The sequence below is a fragment of the Morchella sextelata genome, assembly GCF_020137385.1.
Source record: "Morchella sextelata strain SCLS chromosome Unknown scls_11, whole genome shotgun sequence".
Classification (NCBI taxonomy): Eukaryota; Fungi; Ascomycota; class Pezizomycetes; order Pezizales; family Morchellaceae; genus Morchella; species Morchella sextelata.
In genome coordinates, this window is record NW_025408626.1 from 602,165 (window position 1) to 619,068 (window position 16,904).

The window sequence follows — 16,904 nt, forward strand, 5'->3', positions numbered from 1 at the left end:
CGAGGGTTGGAGATTTGGACAGAATCTGGGGAAGTAGGTACAGTACTTATGTTGATTGCAGCCCCGAGGTGTAACCAGCCCTGAGCTCGTGATAGATTCTGTATGGCCAAGGGTCTGGGGAACCACGGGGAGCCGAGGTTGTTCGCCTTGGCGGCGGCCGGTAGTGGTAGGTATATTAGACGAGTGCTTTCTCATGATCCTAATCATGCACCCAAGTAGGCTCGTACCCAGCAGCTCGTAGGGTATGGGTACGAGACTAGCACCCGAGTGGTATCCCTTCGTCTGTTCCCGCGAATCACGGTCTATAATGGAAACGCATGAGCTTTCGCGCGAAGTCGCGTTGCCCTGATGTAAACAACCCACCACCGCCCCTACAGGCTCCGCGTTCACCTCCACGTCTACCTCCACCTCCGCGTTCACCTCCACCTCCAATCCACGTACTTCGCGCGATCAAATGCCTCGAGTCCACCGCTACGCCGCTTCCACCTCCACCTCCACATCGAGCTCCAGCCCCACCCCTAATTTAAACGTATCCGTGATACACTTAAGTGTTGCTAAAAAGTTAGCAGCCGGCCGATCGTATACGGGGATCCCACCATTGGGCCCGTTGGTGTTACCACCATATATATCTTATGACATAGTGGACGACTCACCAGGGCTACCCCTTGAGACCAAGCCTGACGAGCTATACGCGACAGTTGGGGGCCCGGGGGAGCCCAGACTGAAGAAGATCAAGCTGATTGCAGACTGCGAGGAGGGAGAGAAATGGAAGGAGGCCGCAGAGAGATTTCAAGGTGGAAATAAGCAGGGCACTATGCCTGCCGCCTACATCAAGGTGGAGGAGGAGGAGGAGGAGGAGGAGGAGGAGGCTGATCAAGATATTAAAAAGCTGAAAAGGTATGGCAGCTTGAGGGGCGCTGTTACGAATTCGAAGACCAAGAATGATTCGAACGAAACCAAGAAGAGGAAGATCAAGAATGATTCGAATGAAACCAAGAGGAGGAGGATCAAGAAGAACTCCCCGGCGGTTTCCAACCTTCCCCCGGATTTCGTGCTTCCCGATTTAACCCCCGAAGAGGCCCAGCCAAGAAGGGCAGAGGCTACACTGAAAAACGAGGCTCTAAAGCGTGGTCTAGGCCTCAAGAGCTTGTCATTTCATCATTCTGAAACGGTAGACAAGCGTGGCCTGGGCCTCGAGAGCTCGTCATTTCATCATGCTGAGATGGTAGACAAGGGGACGCAAACACATACACAAGCAGTACTCACGGTCCCGAGAAAGATTGTCGAATTCACAGAGCGATTGGTGAGGTTTTTAAGAATACTTCGTAAGGCTATTGAAGTACTCCCCGAGTCGCACCTTGTACAAATTGAGGCGTACTTTGAGGTCGATTGGATGGTGGAGGACATTGAGATTGCAATTAAGGGTACGATTAGTCGCAAGAACCTTGCTGATGGTGCGAAGAAGGGCTACAAGGGCTTGATTGTTGCCGATAGATTGCCATTCTCGAAAAACCAAAAAATTATCGAATTTGCGGAGAGGCTGATGTCACTGGTGAAGACACTTTATCAGGCGATTGAGATGCTCAGTGAGCCCTACCTCATAGAAATTGAGAGACTGTTTGATGTTGATTGGATGATAGAGGATATTAGAAGGATAGTCAAAGGTGTAATTAGCTGCAAGGCCGTTCATGATGCGTCGAAGTGAGAGAGCTGCTGATAGTGGGGGCATGTACATCACTGCATCACGAAAAACAAAGATCCTTAACTCTAATCTAAGCGCTTTTGCTGGCGATGGCGATGCTTGCCCGAATTGAACCTATCTAGAGTCCTACCGGGTGTCTAAAACTAATACTACGCAGGCACTGCACCCTATCTCCTCCCCGGTCTCGCCGGTCTTTTAAAGCTCGCCTTCTGTTCCACCTTCGGATGGAACTCCTCCAACAGCTGGGCCTCACCAATCTCAGTTGCGCTAGCAGCCTCAAGTTTTTTCTCGATGTGTAGGTGCGCCTCGTTGATTGCTGCGTTGACGACGCTGGAGCGGCAAGAGGCATATAGCATTTTTTCGCGGATTTTGGACGAGGTGGGACAGGTGTATATGAAGACTGGTTTTGTCAGTTTAATTATAGGTGAAATAAGGAGAGCCAGTTAGGGCCGAGAGTGAGAGTGCAGACCGATGGGGGATTCTTGCTGCCCTTCATGCGTGTGATTGAACCGGAAGAAGGAGTAACGTGGGGCGTCATCAGGGATAACGTGTGTGAAGTCATTTATGGCGGAGGAGCTGGCATTTGCGAGCTCAATAGTCTCTTTTTCATTGTTGATCGCCTGTGCCCTGTTAGCCGACATTTATAAGTGGTGGCAGGACAACTTACAAGTTGCACCAGGGTGATGAAGCCTCCCGGGAGATTGGTTAACGCCTCAATTGCCTCATTACTCACGGGAAACTTGATCCCGCTACTAACGTGAGACTTTCTCGCACTGGTGCTAGTAGACGCCTCATACTCGGCCTCCTTGACAGCGGCCATTGTCATTTCCTCCTCTGTCAACGGTGCGGGCCTATACTCATTAGCTCCTCGAAACTCGAAGAACGTTACAAGGAGAGCTTTACTTTGCCTCGTGCGCATCATGCCTCTTAAATCCCTCTGCAGTAAGCTCCTCCTTTACCGTGGCAAAAATACTCTCTCCAAATCTTTCTGTCCCCAGTTCCCGTAGCAAGGTGTTCCTTGTGCTGGCGAAAAGCATCTTCTGCCGTACATTGGCACTATCGGGCACGTATGCAATTGAGATGAAAGGAGCTGGGTCCGTGTCCTCTCGGCGCCGCAGAATAATATATGCAGCTTCATTGTCTTTGAGGAGGGCGTCGAGCTGGGAGAGGTCGGATTCGAAGCTACCAGTAGAGGAGAGCGACTCTCGCGGGACAAGGGTCTCTTTTTCGATGGAGACTATGAGGCCCCGGAGAGAGGGAGTTGAGACAAGGTTTTGGAAGGTCGAGAGGAGCTCGGCAGAGGCTATGGAGATAGGTGGTTAGTTAGGGGTTTCTAGTTTTGGTCCAGGTAGAGGTCTACATAGTAGACCTTAGGGGAAACTAGGGAGATAGTATTCAAACCTGTGATTCCGGACTGCATTTTAAAAATAAATTGGATATTTTTTAAGAAAGGAATGATGCTGCGCAATTTATATAGAGGAAGATTTAGATTCGGAGCTGTAGTTCGGGCTCAGGAGCTGATCTGCCCAGAGAAATCGGCCTGCGTGTTTGTTGGCGCGGGGTGTACTACACATAGCTAGATACATCTATGTCTTGGCCCCGCACCCCCCCAACCATCACGTGATTCACGTGTAAGATACTTGCTGTACCTAACTACTCGCTATCATCCATAAGAACCTGAAAATGCAAGTGACAGTTACAAGGATTATTTGTATGTAGTGGCGCCGTTCTCCCATAGAAATTATCCCTGTCTTATTCACCTGCATTTTCAGGTTCTTATGGATGATAGCGAGTACATGTACTTTTCGCATATATACAGGTAATCTCACATGACCTGCCCTCCTTTCTGATATTTATGACCATCTCCTAAACAGATATATTATCAACCTCTCCACTACTCCAACATGATGCCGGTTACTATCGATACTAGAATCACCACAACTGGCACATCCTATACAGTGCCTAAACTCGGTAAAACCTCGATAAAGAGCAACGGTCCTGACCTTTCAGATCTAGTAATCCCACCGCTGCGGTTCTCGGTCGTGGAGAATAAGCTCTACCGTGGATCTTACCCGCGCCATCTCAACTTTAGGTTTCTGGAGTCACTGAACCTGAAGACAATACTGTCTGTCACTCCGGAACCGTTAGTGGGGGAGGCTGCAGATTGGTGCAAAGCAAATGGTGTGGTAATGCTGCATATCAAACCTCAAGTGGACGGGAAAAAGGGCGCGCCGTTGAGGCACACTGAGGCCTGTCAGATCTTATCTGTACGATCCAATCCACATATGTGCCCCCATATACTAACCATTACAATAGGTGATCCTTGAGGCTAAAAATTCACCGCTTTACGTTCATTGCCTTAATGGGTCCGAGATTACGGGACTTGCAATGACAGCTCTACGGAAGGTACAGTGTTGGGCGACCCCGTCAATCATATCGGAGCGCATGAGGTACTCGGAAACCCATCATTCGTTTGATCGCTTCTTGGAAGAGTTCTCGGGAGAGGTTACAATTCCGAGGGAATGTGTGGAGTGGTTGTGGGCAGGGCTGAGGGATGATGACGGACTTCCGCCGCTAGGTTGTGGGGTCACAATTAATTTTTTAGATGAGAGGTTGGGGGAGAAACATAGAGCGAGGATTGAGAAGGCTATCAGTTCACGATGAGAGGTAGATTAATTTCACTGATAATTTCACGAACAAGGAAGTGAAAGGGCGCATTTGAGAATTTGCTTTTGAGGATTATGGTCACGGCGTGAGCTGGAATAAATTGTATTTATTTATATATTTTGTAAATACAGTACGTAACGTACGGTACGGCAAAGTACATATATATATGTCCGCAAGACTACTATCTGTAAATCCCACGAAAATATAGTTAGCAATTGCGCTTTTAGAATCGGTCGAGCAGAAGGGGAAATTTAAACGTACCAAACTTATATCTTTTGGATGAATTTAAGATATTGTTAGCGAAATTTTGCGAGGCAATGGCCCTAGATCTAGGCAACCTATTAATGGTTCTAATCGAGTGGAAGAAAACACGAGAAGGACGATAAGGATTGGTGCCTGGAGAAGAAAGGAAAAAAAGAAGAGAAGATTTTTGTGAGGGGATGCATTATATACATGTACTTACCCATGCCAAGGAGCCAAGAGACTAACTACATGGGCAATTTGAATCACTTGGGAACTTGGGATAACGGTTGCTGTATGTAATCAACTTACAGAGCGAATATTGGAAAGAAATATTAAATGCATAAAGACATAAAAACATAGGACAAGTTACAATTGTTTCGTGTTAAACATATCCAGCCGAATTGTGACAATGAAATGAGTGTCATTTAGATATTTGATGTCGATAATTTGCTGACTATGGCCACGGCGATCTCCATGACATTTTCCTTTGAGGCTTTGACTTGAGTTTCATGCAGGGTCAAATCGCCTGGATACCCGTGACCATGAAATTCCCAATCCCCCTTTTCTTGGCTTGAACGTTACAGAGTGACCGAGACCCCACGATGTCTGGGTAGGGTAGCGATCCTATAACATGTGCAAATATTAGTTGAGGCTCTCGAAAAAGTTAACTGAGGAATTCTGGGGCCTGTTATTTGGACAAAGTTCAGGTGTTATCTACTTTACTTAGAAAACTGCTCATAATATTATAATTATCAGCATACCGATCAACAAGCAGGCTTATTAACATCTGCGCAGGTGGGCACTGCGTTGTGTCTGCTGTCAGCGGACCAAAAATAGACAAGCGGCTCGCTGCCTCAGCCACAATCAGTCCCAAACGGACCATGCAGAGCAGCGGTACGGGTTCGAGGGAATTTATGATTTGATAGAATAGGGCGAGCTGATGAGAAATGAGAAACAGATGTCTACCAAGGTAGGATGCGTATTCTATCTAGGTTTCTATCACGATAGGTATGATATGAGATAGAGCACGGTTCTTGGGGAGGAAAGCGAAGGCCCCTTAGGCTAGAAAAAGCAAGAAAGGTCAGAGAGCTGAAAGAGAGCTTCACCGTGGCGCACACAGACAGGCAATTCAAATCTACTTGCTCTTACAAGATTATTAGACTCTCCCGTCAAACCGCATCCAGGAATAAGCAGCAACGAGTAACTACCTCTGCATCTTCTTAGAGACTTCCGTTTCCCATTCTCTGCGACTACCTACCTCCTTCACCACCAGCCCCCAGCCCACATCACCCTCCCCCTATCGCTCTGTCTTGACCATTTATCCACTTTACCATTATTCTAGCTGGTCCTCCTAAGTTTCAAAAGGCATCCCTCAATCACCCCGTCATCATCCCTTCGCCGCTGTCACCAACGTCTCACCCCAGAAAAAGTTGCCCTGCGATGAGATTCACCCTCAACCCTACGTCCTCATCAACTGAAATCTGCTACTAAATTAGTACACCCCAAAACAGCGTCCCAGCTTCCTGCGCCTCCGACACACCAACCATCTCCCCTCCGTACCCTTTCCCTTTCTGCAGCATCAAGCGATCCGCAATTCACAAACCACCTTAACTACACAAATACACCAAATACCCCACCTTACATCATCCTTCTCGCACGGTTCGTCCGGGGCAAAAACGCCATTAGATGGCGGGTAGTTCGAGCAATAACGACCTGCTTCTTGATCTAGACGATCACGGTCGTAATTATGGCAATCCAGGTCGGCCAGCAATCGACACAAATGTTGAATATCAGTCGCGACCTTCGGTCTCGTATGATGATTTTGTAAATGGGAATACGGCGGGATCTTCGGCGGTGTACTCGCAATCCGTTGCTAGTCAGCTGAGTCCTGCTACAAGAACATATAGCCAGACCAGGGAGTTGGGTCACTATCAGCCTTACTATGATGAAGCCGATGATTTGGGTCATGATAGTGGGAGCCGTCCGGCAAGTGGATATCAATATGCGAGTGCGACTGACGACCATAGTGATGTCGGGGGTGCAAATCGGCAGAGCGCGTACGGAGGAGTGGTCGGAAGGGTTAAGAGCGCCTTTGGAATGAACCAGGAGTATAGTGAGATGGATCTGCCGTTAACGGAGGCTACGCCTATTGGCAGTTCGCCAGCTCCGGGTGGAGCTCCAAGTACAAGAAAGAGACGGAATAGCGGAAGCAAGTTTACATTTGGGTTTGGGGGGAAGAAAGTAGATCCATCGACACTCGGGCCCAGGGTTATTCATCTCAATAATCCTCCTGCAAATGCAGTCAACAAATATGTCGACAACCACGTTTCAACTGCAAAGTACAATATTGCTACGTTTATTCCAAAGTTTCTTTACGAACAGTTTAGCAAGTATGCAAACTTGTTCTTCTTATTCACTGCCGGATTACAGCAAATTCCAAACATTTCCCCAACAAATAGATATACGACTATTGGGCCACTGATTGTTGTGCTTATAGTATCAGCGGGAAAGGAGCTGATTGAAGATTGGAAACGTAAAACTCAAGATACAGAACTGAATCGCTCGAAAGCTAGAGTTTTAATAGGAACGGCGTTTGAAACCCAGCGCTGGATCAACGTTCGTGTGGGAGATATCGTTCGAGTGGAGTCTGAAGAGCCATTCCCAGCAGATTTAGTACTCATGGCCTCCTCCGAGCCTGAAGGATTGTGTTATATCGAAACTGCCAATCTCGACGGTGAAACTAACTTGAAAATTAAACAAGCAATCCCGGAAACTGCTGGTTTTGTGTCTCCGGGCGATTTGAGTAGACTGTCAGGAAGAATCAGGTCTGAACAACCTAATTCTAGTTTATACACCTATGAAGCAACACTCACCATTGACGTTGGAGGTGGTGAGAAGGAACTCCCGTTAAGTCCTGAACAATTGCTGCTCAGAGGAGCTACATTGAGAAACACACCGTGGGTTCATGGGGTTGTTGTGTTTACGGGTCATGAAACGAAGCTTATGAGGAACGCGACTGCTACGCCAATTAAGAGAACGGCTGTGGAGAGAACCTTAAACGTTCAGATCATTATGCTGGTTTCTATTCTTTTGATACTTTCTTTAGTTTCTTCTACTGGTGATGTTATCAAACAGGTGAGTTGTGGAGGATTCAATACCCCTTTCATTTGGGTGTGGGGGCTAAGGGTCTCTGGCAGTCAACTGCGAGCTCAACAATGTCTTATCTATATCTTGAAAACAACAACAGAGTAAAACAATTCTTCGCCGATATCCTCACGTATTGGGTCCTATACTCCAATTTAGTCCCCATCAGGTAAATCCCTAATATCATACTTCCGAGACTCAACTGATGATCTTGTAGTTTGTTCGTGACTGTTGAAGTCGTCAAATACTATCATGCCTTCCTGATCAACTCCGACCTCGACATCTACTACGCTGAAACCGACACCCCCGCTGTATGCCGCACCTCGAGTTTAGTTGAAGAACTTGGCCAAATCGAATACATCTTCTCTGACAAAACTGGAACCCTTACTTGCAATATGATGGAATTCAAGCAATGTTCAATCGGGGGTATCTGTTATGCTGACGAGGTCCCGGAAGACCGTCGTGCTACAGTTCAAGACGGCGTTGAAGTTGGAATTCATGATTTTGCTAGGCTTGCTGAGAATCTAAAGACTCATTCGAGTCGTGAAGTAATGCATCATTTTCTCACACTCCTTGCAACTTGCCACACTGTCATTCCGGAGAGAAAGGAAGATAAGCCCAACGAAATCAAGTATCAGGCCGCGTCTCCCGACGAAGGTGCATTGGTTGAGGGCGCTGTTCAGCTAGGATATCGGTTCATTGCACGAAAGCCCCGTTCTGTTGCGATCATGGTCGGCGGCAAGGAATACGAGTATGAGATGCTTAATATCTGCGAGTTCAACTCTACCCGGAAGCGCATGTCAACGGTTCTTCGTTGCCCTGATGGAAAGATTCGGATCTACTGCAAAGGTGCTGATACGGTCATCATGGAAAGGCTGCACAAGGACAACCCAATGGTTGAGGCTACACTCCAACATCTTGAGGATTATGCTACTGAAGGTCTTAGAACACTTTGTTTGGCAATGAGGGAAATTCCAGATGAAGAATATCGCCAATGGAGCGCAATCTACGATAAAGCTGCCACAACAATCAACAATCGAGGAGAGGAACTTGATAAAGCTGCGGAGCTGATTGAAAAAGACCTTTACCTATTAGGTGCTACGGCTATTGAGGATAAGTTACAGGATGGTGTACCTGATACTATTCATACCCTTCAGACCGCTGGAATTAAAATTTGGTATGAAATCTAGGACTAATAACTGAAGGATGAAGCTGACTAGTTTTTTTGTGCAGGGTCTTGACTGGTGACCGACAGGAAACTGCTATCAATATTGGAATGAGTTGTAAGCTTATCAGCGAGGATATGACATTGATAATCGTCAATGAGGACAACATGCAGGACACGCGAGACTCTTTGACGAAGAAGCTAAATGCTGTTAAATCGCAAAAGGATGCCGGCGGTGAGCTAGAAGCGTTGGCACTAGTTATCGATGGTCGCTCTCTCACTTTTGCACTTGAACGGGAACTTGAAAAGGTTTTTCTCGATTTGGCGGTTATGTGCAAGGCTGTCATCTGTTGGTGAGTAGAAGCCTCTACCTAACTATATTTTCGGGTTATTTTAATCATTGGTTTAGTCGTGTGTCCCCTCTCCAAAAGGCTCTTGTTGTTAAGCTCGTAAAACGTCATTTGAAGGCTATCCTGCTTGCAATCGGCGATGGCGCAAATGACGTCTCCATGATCCAGGCGGCCCATGTTGGTGTTGGTATCAGTGGTGTAGAAGGTCTTCAAGCAGCTCGTAGCGCAGATGTTGCAATTGGTCAATTTAGGTTCCTAAGGAAACTGTTACTTGTTCATGGAGCTTGGAGTTACCAGAGGATTAGTAAAGTTATCTTGTATTCTTTCTATAAGAATATCACGCTTTACATGACACAATTTTGGGTAAGTTAAAAGAAGAAATCATACAACATGGAGGCCGGAACTGACTATAGTTGGGTGGGTAGTTTTCGTTTCAAAACGCATTTTCTGGACAGGTTATCTACGAGTCGTGGACTTTATCTTTCTATAACGTGTTTTTCACAGTGTTACCGCCATTGGTAATGGGTATCTTCGATCAATTCATAAGTGCTAGATTATTGGATCGGTACCCGCAGTTGTATCAACTTGGGCAGAAAGGACAATTTGTAAGTTGGAATTTAGATGATAAGAAACGATCTAGTGTGCTGATTGGATATATAGTTCAAAACAAGCAGCTTCTGGGCTTGGTTGGTCAACGGTTTCTATCATTCACTTATCCTCTACATCTTCTCTGAATTGATCTTCCTCTACGATCTTCCTATGGGTGATGGCCAGACTGCTGGGCATTGGCTTTGGGGTACGGCATTATACACTGCAGTTCTTGCAACCGTGCTCGGAAAAGCTGCTCTAGTCACAAATCTCTGGACAAAATATACCGTGATGGCGATTCCTGGGTCTATGCTCATTTGGATGGGCTTCATGCCCGCCTATGCGACAGTCGCCCCAATGCTTGGTTTCTCAACAGAGTATCAAGGTATTCTGGCAAAGCTAATTACATCCCCGGTCTTCTGGGCTATGGTTATTATTCTTCCGGCCCTGTGTTTAACTAGGGATTTCGCCTGGAAATAGTAAGCTTCTTTTCTTTGATTCTCGATTATCCTACGCTAACATAAGAGGAAACAGTGCAAAACGGATGTACTATCCACAAACATACCACCATATCCAAGAGATTCAGAAATACAACATCCAAGATTACAGACCGCGTATGGAACAGTTCCAAAAGGCTATCCGCAAAGTACGACAAGTACAACGGATGCGAAAACAGCGCGGATATGCGTTCTCACAGGCCGACGAAGGTCAATCAAGGCTAATTCAGGCATACGATACCACGAAGGAAAGAGGAAAATACGGAGAGATGAAGAGCGTGAGGCCAGAGGATCGGCCGCTCCGCTAGTGATGATAATGAAACTTAATGTTTTGTTCTGAAATTGGGGGGAGGGAATCGTCGCAGGACTGCTCAATAAAGGATAGTTGTAGCTGTAAGGCAGTTCAAAAAATCTAAAGCTGTCGTTTGTACTTAGTTTTTATTAGTTTCTTGCCGTACTGTAACTTCTTGTTCTGTGGTCTGGTCACTTTTGTATCTTTTCATTTTTATATTACCTACCTCTTCTCTGTAGTGTTTCTTACCTATTTCTTCCCCTTTTGTGATACTTTTATTGGCGCTGTGCAACTTGAGCGCCCCCGTTGCGGTTTGTGTTTAGCGGAAAGCAAAAAAGGATTTTCTCTCTCTCTCTCTCTTTAATTCGTTGACTGTCGAGCACGGGGCTACTGAGTAACCAGTGCTGTTATGTAGGCCTGTAGAACGGGGTTCTGTTCCGGGTTCTTGGGGGGGGGGGGGGGGGGTAAAGGGTTCAAGTCCACTTTTGAAAATGGCTGTCAATTCATTACCTTTATTATTTTGCCAACGTGTATTATAAACATACTAGTTATTACCCCAGGCCAGGCAAGACCTTTATAACAGATCTTCAAATCGGCCCCGAGCTCCCGATCTGCGGGGAAGCCATTACATCTGCGGCGAGTGATCTATGTTCAGTTCGATGGCAGTTATTCTGTCGTAATGGGGCTGTTCAGGCGAGAAAAAGGTGTTGGTGAAAGAGACGGAACGTAGGCACGAGTGTGGTTATTCCTGGAGCCCAAGAGCACAGATTCTGGGCCACTCGCTCAAGGGATTTATTCCACAGGTGTGCCCGTACTTCTATGATATTTCTGCAACTGAAAGTGGCTCTATCATGAGGATCCTGGAAGGCTCTTCCCTTTACTGGTGACCCGGACATGTGAAGTGTTCGCAATATCCGTGCTACTTGACGTTTGAGGCAGAAGACACCTCCTATTCCTGAGTGATTGTTCTAATACAGCCTTATGACGCTTATCATGATAAGTTCGGGCCCTTACTTTGCATGCCCCGCCAAACCAAGACCCTATGTACCCCGCCAGGCCCATTAGCTTCGTTGCCTATCTTCTTTTGCGAGTCACAGGGCTCTCGTCTCTTTAAAGTTTGAGGATGCAGGTTATAAGGCTCCCGTTGCTACCTGGAGTATTGTACTAGGTAGTGCCTACGTATACGTAGCACCTACATGTATGTAGACTACGTGTACATACGTTTTCATCTGGTCTTTGTTTGTGACTCCTACGCGTGAGAAGAACCTCTGCATCCTTGTTGACTTTAGTCCTGTTTTTTTTTCTTTCATCACCTGGTTGTCGACTATTTTTATTTTAAAAGAGCACCGGTTCCGACTGAGCCGTTGGTTTGCAGCAGCAGTAGCCTAAGAATAAAAACCTTTCATTGCCGGGGATGGATGGGTCGGAGAGCACAAGAATAACATTTTCTGAACCTCATGTCAGCCATTCTCAGAAGATCTGCACAAGGATAGGGTCGAGTTCTAACTACTCGGTGCTATTCGCTCCTGAAGTTAAACTAAAACCGGGATAAGGTCATGGACTAATTAACCAACTAGTTAACGTACCTGCAGCCCGATAACTGGATTCGCTTGAGGCTGAAGCTTTATTTACAGTGCCTAGTTATCAAGAGCTGTTGCTTGGGCTTGGCTTGTTTGTAGGGTAGGTAAGAGCCATGAAGATATATGGCGGTTGAAGAAACAGTGTGGCGTGTAATTTTGTTTACACTTCTCCGTTGAGCTTAAGCGTGTAGGGATGTTTCGGGTGAGCTCGGTGTATCAACGACTGGTTGTGGTTTCTAGCTCACGAAACATTGGGCCTTGAAACACGGCAATTATTCTCTATGGATTTCGAGATTCTTCTTCTTTGTCTGTAATTAAGCTAGGACTAATTGAGTTCGTGTTTGTCGGTTAAATAAACAGCTTTATATGTACTTATATGTAGGTTCATTAGGGCGTACATTTACCTCCGGGCATGTCAATGTCCAAGTGACCGGAATATGCAAACCTATCATATTTGATCTCTTGAAGAACGTGTGAAGCGGGGGCCGAGGAGTTTGTTTTAATCAAAAGAAAATCGAAGATGCCCCACATTGTCCCATTCTCCGCTGGCGCTGCGTCAATTCTGAAAAATACAATGCTATGTTCAAACGTTCGTACTTACGTGCCTAGAATAAGTACCTACATGTATGTACATAACCTTTAAGAGATAACGTGTACAATCTCGCTCTCAACGCCAGTCCGCAAAGTGGCTGTACAAAGGAGCACAGGTAGTGGTAAGCTCAAGAACCAGAGCTTTGGGATGAGGTCAAATCACTAATGAGGATGTAAATGGTGAGTGGGTGGTTCCAAGCCCCTACTGTCGGTGTTGCAGGAACAGGAGTGGTGTAGGAAGCAAAACGACCCCTTGCTGTGAGGTGCCCCAATATCAGCCGCGACAAACCCTTCTGACCGCCATGCTCTCTTCAATCAATCAGTGGCAATCCACCCCTCCCACCATCGTCAGCTTGCTTGCTTGATCTCGTCACTGTATATTTCCTTTTTTCCCCTTTTTATTTTATTCACTACTTCTTGTGTGTGCAGTTTGTTTCTTGTAGGATCACATCAGACCACTTCATTGCTCTCTATCAAATAAACTTCAAATATTGCGGTTACTGGCTCTACGTATTTTATCGATAGGTACAATTTGTGCCTTGTTAAGACCGAGGGAAATCATCCACCGCCCCACACACGCCTTCACAGCATCTCAGACACCCCCCCAAGACCGGTCGATATCTCCCCGCTCTCCCCTCCCCTTTTTTTTATCTTAAAAATACAGTTTTCTTTTCTTTTTCTCTCACTTTTTGTGCTGGGGTTCTTCATCATTCTGCCCAGGTTCATTCTGCAAGCTTCCACGCTCCCCTCCCAAAGGTGTATATACGTCGATACCATACAAGACCAAATACTTTCAGTACAAGATAGAAAGAGATCTCGGGCTATTCATAGTCTACTTATCTAAATCCCCCACAACACTTCCAGTTGTTCCAGCAGGTACATCCGCAGACCCCGCCAGCCAGTAAACGCTGATTACCGGTCTGCTGCCCTACCGCCGTTGCCCTCTCCCTGGTCTGGTGCCTTTGTGCTGCCGCTGCTAGTTGCGCCGCCCTTTTCTTTCCTCTGGCTCTTCCTTCGTCTATTCCCCTCTTCTGCCGCCCGCCATCGAAACTTGCCTAGATCCTGCTGCATCGTCTACTACCACTTGTCCAACTATTCATCCTTCCATCCACACCCAATCCAGCCAGCCAGCCAGCCAGCTAGCCATCCACCGCCCATCCACACCCCACTGTCCCCCTTAAGTACTCCCCATCTGCACCCGCTCGCTCATCGAGTCCATCTGTCTCTCGAGTTCATCGTCTGTCGCTTTTCGCATCCGCGACTGTTGAGTTCTTATCGCCATCCCCCACAAGCGAAATAAATACCCATATTCTATTTACTCATCTAACAACCCTTCGTCGTTCCCCATTACAAATTCGGCGAAACAACATTGTCGGAATTAACATTCTTGCCGCCACCACCTGGAAGACCAGTTTGAAATACAACAGAAAAACGCGAGAAAAAGAAAGAAAAAGAAGAAAGATATCAGTTAGGATTGGACATATCCTGAGTTTATCAGCGGTCACAGAAAATGGAAGGGGGTGATTACAGGAGACCTCTCGGCTTTGGCGTTCGACGAACGTCTGATTCAGATAATGGTGAGGTGGATGGAAAAAATGTCCCGACTATCAATATGCGTCCAGGTCGTTTGAGGAGGCCGGAGGCTGTTACCCACTCGCATCCACGACCTTTACCGACTCCAACAAGACCTATAGTTTCCCCTCTTCAGAATCTTCTCCCCTCTGCTCCGGCTAGTCCCCCAACCCCTGCACCCTCTCCTACACCCCAGCTCCATCGGTTACCTACGTGGTCCACGGCGAACGAGAACGAGGATGCTATCTTGAAGGATGTTAGACCTCACTTCAGCAGGTTGGATTCACAAGAGCGTCAGCGCTTTCTAGCTGAGATCCTAAATCTTTGCGACTCGCAACAATTGAGCTTCGTGCTGAACTACGTGTCCCCGCGACTTAAGAAGGATCCTTTCAAGTCGTTGCCGAATGAGCTTTGTCTTAGGGTATGAGTTTCCGTATCTACTCGAATAATCCTAAGCATATATTGATATCCTATAGGTAATTTCATATATTGATGACCCGAAAACGTTGGCCCGAGCCTCGCAGGTGTCAAATCACTGGCACGGGCTTTTGAGTGACGACCTTACTTGGAAAAAGCTTTGTGAAAAGCATAGTTACAGGCGCTTAAGTGGGACAGCAGCTTACGGCTCCATGCATCATTCGCATCATGATCCATCACTCTTTAGTACCACTAACCCAATTTCCCCCAAGGATACAGGATTTTCAAACCCGGTATCATCACCTTCTGGATTTACCTCAGAGATTTCACCCCAGTTTACTCGCTCAAAAAGGAGAAGGCCAAAAGCCACCTCATACAAGTCCCATTTCAAGCAAAGGTACATGGTTGAGACTGCGTGGAGGACTGGAGGGAATGCGATTGCAAGGCACATCACGCCTGATCAGGGTGTTGTTACATCTCTTCACCTTACTCCCGATTACATCGTCATCGCCTTGGATAATGCCAAGATACATGTTTTTGATGCAGATGGTAAAATTTTGAGGACCCTGACTGGGCATGTGATGGGAGTTTGGGCTATGGTTCCTTGGGGTAACACATTGGTCAGCGGTGGTTGCGACAGGGACGTTAGAGTGTGGGATATGGAGAAGGGGTAAGAACAAGAATCCCTGTTATGCACATGACGCCAGGCCAGACTAATGAATTTGCCAGAGAGTGCAAAGCGATTTTACGAGGTCACACTTCAACTGTCAGGTGCCTAAAAATGAGTGACCACAAGACGGCCATCTCTGGATCCAGGGACACAACTTTGAGGATTTGGGATATCGAGAAGGGTGTTTGCTTGAATGTTCTTGTTGGACATCAAGCAAGCGTCCGTTGCTTGGAAATTCACGGAGACTTGGTTGTGAGCGGTAGTTATGATACAACTGCTAAAGTCTGGAGTATCTCACAAGGCACTTGTCTTCGAACTTTGACAGGACATCTTAGCCAAATTTATGCTATCGCCTTTGACGGAAACAGGATTGCCACTGGATCACTTGATACCTCCGTTCGGATATGGGACCCCGCGACTGGGTAATTATTATTTATTCTCTGGGTTATAATATTCTCTCTAAATCTAACCTGCATTAGAAATTGCCTTGCTGTTCTTCAGGGCCACACATCACTTGTAGGGCAGCTCCAGATGCGCGGAAACACTCTTGTTACCGGAGGATCTGATGGATCGGTCCGTGTTTGGAGTCTGGATAAATATGCTTGTGTGCATAGACTTGCCGCCCATGATAATAGCGTCACCTCGTTACAGTTCGATGAAACAAGGATCGTTAGCGGAGGAAGCGATGGTAGGGTTAAGATTTGGGATCTGAGGTCTGGCCAACTGGTTCGGGAGCTATCGAACCCTGCGGATGCGGTCTGGAGGGTTGCTTTTGAAGAGGAGAAAGCTGTCATTTTGGCTTTAAGGTCGAACAGGACGATAATGGAGGTAAGAATTGACTGCTCTTTCCTTTATTTAGATACATATACTAACGTTAAACTCAGGTATTTTCATTTTCACCACCACCCGAAGCCCTGAGTGAATACTACCGGGCCTCAAGTGCTGCATCGGAAGAATCATCTGGAGTGTTTGAACACGAAAACGACGACGCAACCATGGACGACGATGGCGCCCCCGGCTCCGAGATGGAATCGTAATAAACCAGAAACAATCCGGGGCTGATAAGTATAAGTGATTTTTATTATTCCCTTAGGTTTCTTATTTCTTCCCTCTAATATTTTGATTGGAAAGACGGGTGGGGCGTCAATTGTTTTTATCTTTTCCTTCTTTTATTTTGCTTTGGATTGTTCGAATACGGGGTTATTTCATCTCTTTTATTATTTTGGACAAAGTGTGGAGTGGATGGGATACTCACGCGGGATCATCATGGATTGGAAGGGTTTTATTTTCTTTATTTTATTGTTCGAATTCATGGGCGGGTGTTCGAGTGATTGATTGATTGATTGTATTGTGCTTTGAGACCTCCGTCAGTTGGTCAGTACAGTCTGGAGCCGGGAAAAATAAAATTTGTTAGTTGTCTTAACGT

General features: G+C 46.5%; 6 protein-coding genes across 6 annotated transcripts; 4 read left to right on the forward strand and 2 right to left on the reverse strand.

Moving 5' to 3' along the window:
* Positions 1-454: 454 nt before the first annotated feature.
* H6S33_001594 (uncharacterized protein) lies at positions 455-1,705 on the forward strand (the record flags this gene model as incomplete). Its single annotated transcript, XM_044832939.1, has 2 exons — positions 455-1,586; positions 1,641-1,705. The coding sequence occupies 2 exons, from the start codon at positions 455-457 to the stop codon at positions 1,703-1,705; spliced, it is 1,197 nt and encodes a 398-aa protein (XP_044693655.1).
* A 164-nt stretch (positions 1,706-1,869) lies between these two features.
* Positions 1,870-3,122, reverse strand: H6S33_001595 (uncharacterized protein; the record flags this gene model as incomplete). Its single annotated transcript, XM_044832940.1, has 5 exons — positions 1,870-2,102; positions 2,172-2,322; positions 2,370-2,553; positions 2,606-3,005; positions 3,104-3,122. 5 exons carry the CDS (start codon positions 3,120-3,122, stop codon positions 1,870-1,872), a joined length of 987 nt encoding a protein of 328 aa, XP_044693656.1.
* Positions 3,123-3,606: 484 nt separating this feature from the next.
* On the forward strand, positions 3,607-4,366 carry H6S33_001596 (uncharacterized protein; the record flags this gene model as incomplete). Its single annotated transcript, XM_044832941.1, has 2 exons — positions 3,607-3,969; positions 4,019-4,366. 2 exons carry the CDS (start codon positions 3,607-3,609, stop codon positions 4,364-4,366), a joined length of 711 nt encoding a protein of 236 aa, XP_044693657.1.
* Positions 4,367-6,298: 1,932 nt separating this feature from the next.
* H6S33_001597 (uncharacterized protein) lies at positions 6,299-10,664 on the forward strand (the record flags this gene model as incomplete). Its single annotated transcript, XM_044832942.1, has 9 exons — positions 6,299-7,145; positions 7,197-7,747; positions 7,810-7,925; positions 7,974-8,933; positions 8,990-9,274; positions 9,331-9,634; positions 9,697-9,876; positions 9,932-10,338; positions 10,394-10,664. The coding sequence occupies 9 exons, from the start codon at positions 6,299-6,301 to the stop codon at positions 10,662-10,664; spliced, it is 3,921 nt and encodes a 1,306-aa protein (XP_044693658.1).
* Positions 10,665-13,731: 3,067 nt separating this feature from the next.
* On the reverse strand, positions 13,732-13,890 carry H6S33_001598 (uncharacterized protein; the record flags this gene model as incomplete). The annotated part of the gene is made up of 1 exon (XM_044832943.1): positions 13,732-13,890. One exon carries the CDS (start codon positions 13,888-13,890, stop codon positions 13,732-13,734), a length of 159 nt encoding a protein of 52 aa, XP_044693659.1.
* A 541-nt stretch (positions 13,891-14,431) lies between these two features.
* On the forward strand, positions 14,432-16,515 carry H6S33_001599 (uncharacterized protein; the record flags this gene model as incomplete). Its single annotated transcript, XM_044832944.1, has 5 exons — positions 14,432-14,812; positions 14,868-15,478; positions 15,538-15,900; positions 15,958-16,306; positions 16,363-16,515. 5 exons carry the CDS (start codon positions 14,432-14,434, stop codon positions 16,513-16,515), a joined length of 1,857 nt encoding a protein of 618 aa, XP_044693660.1.
* Between the last annotated feature and the right edge of the window lie 389 nt (positions 16,516-16,904).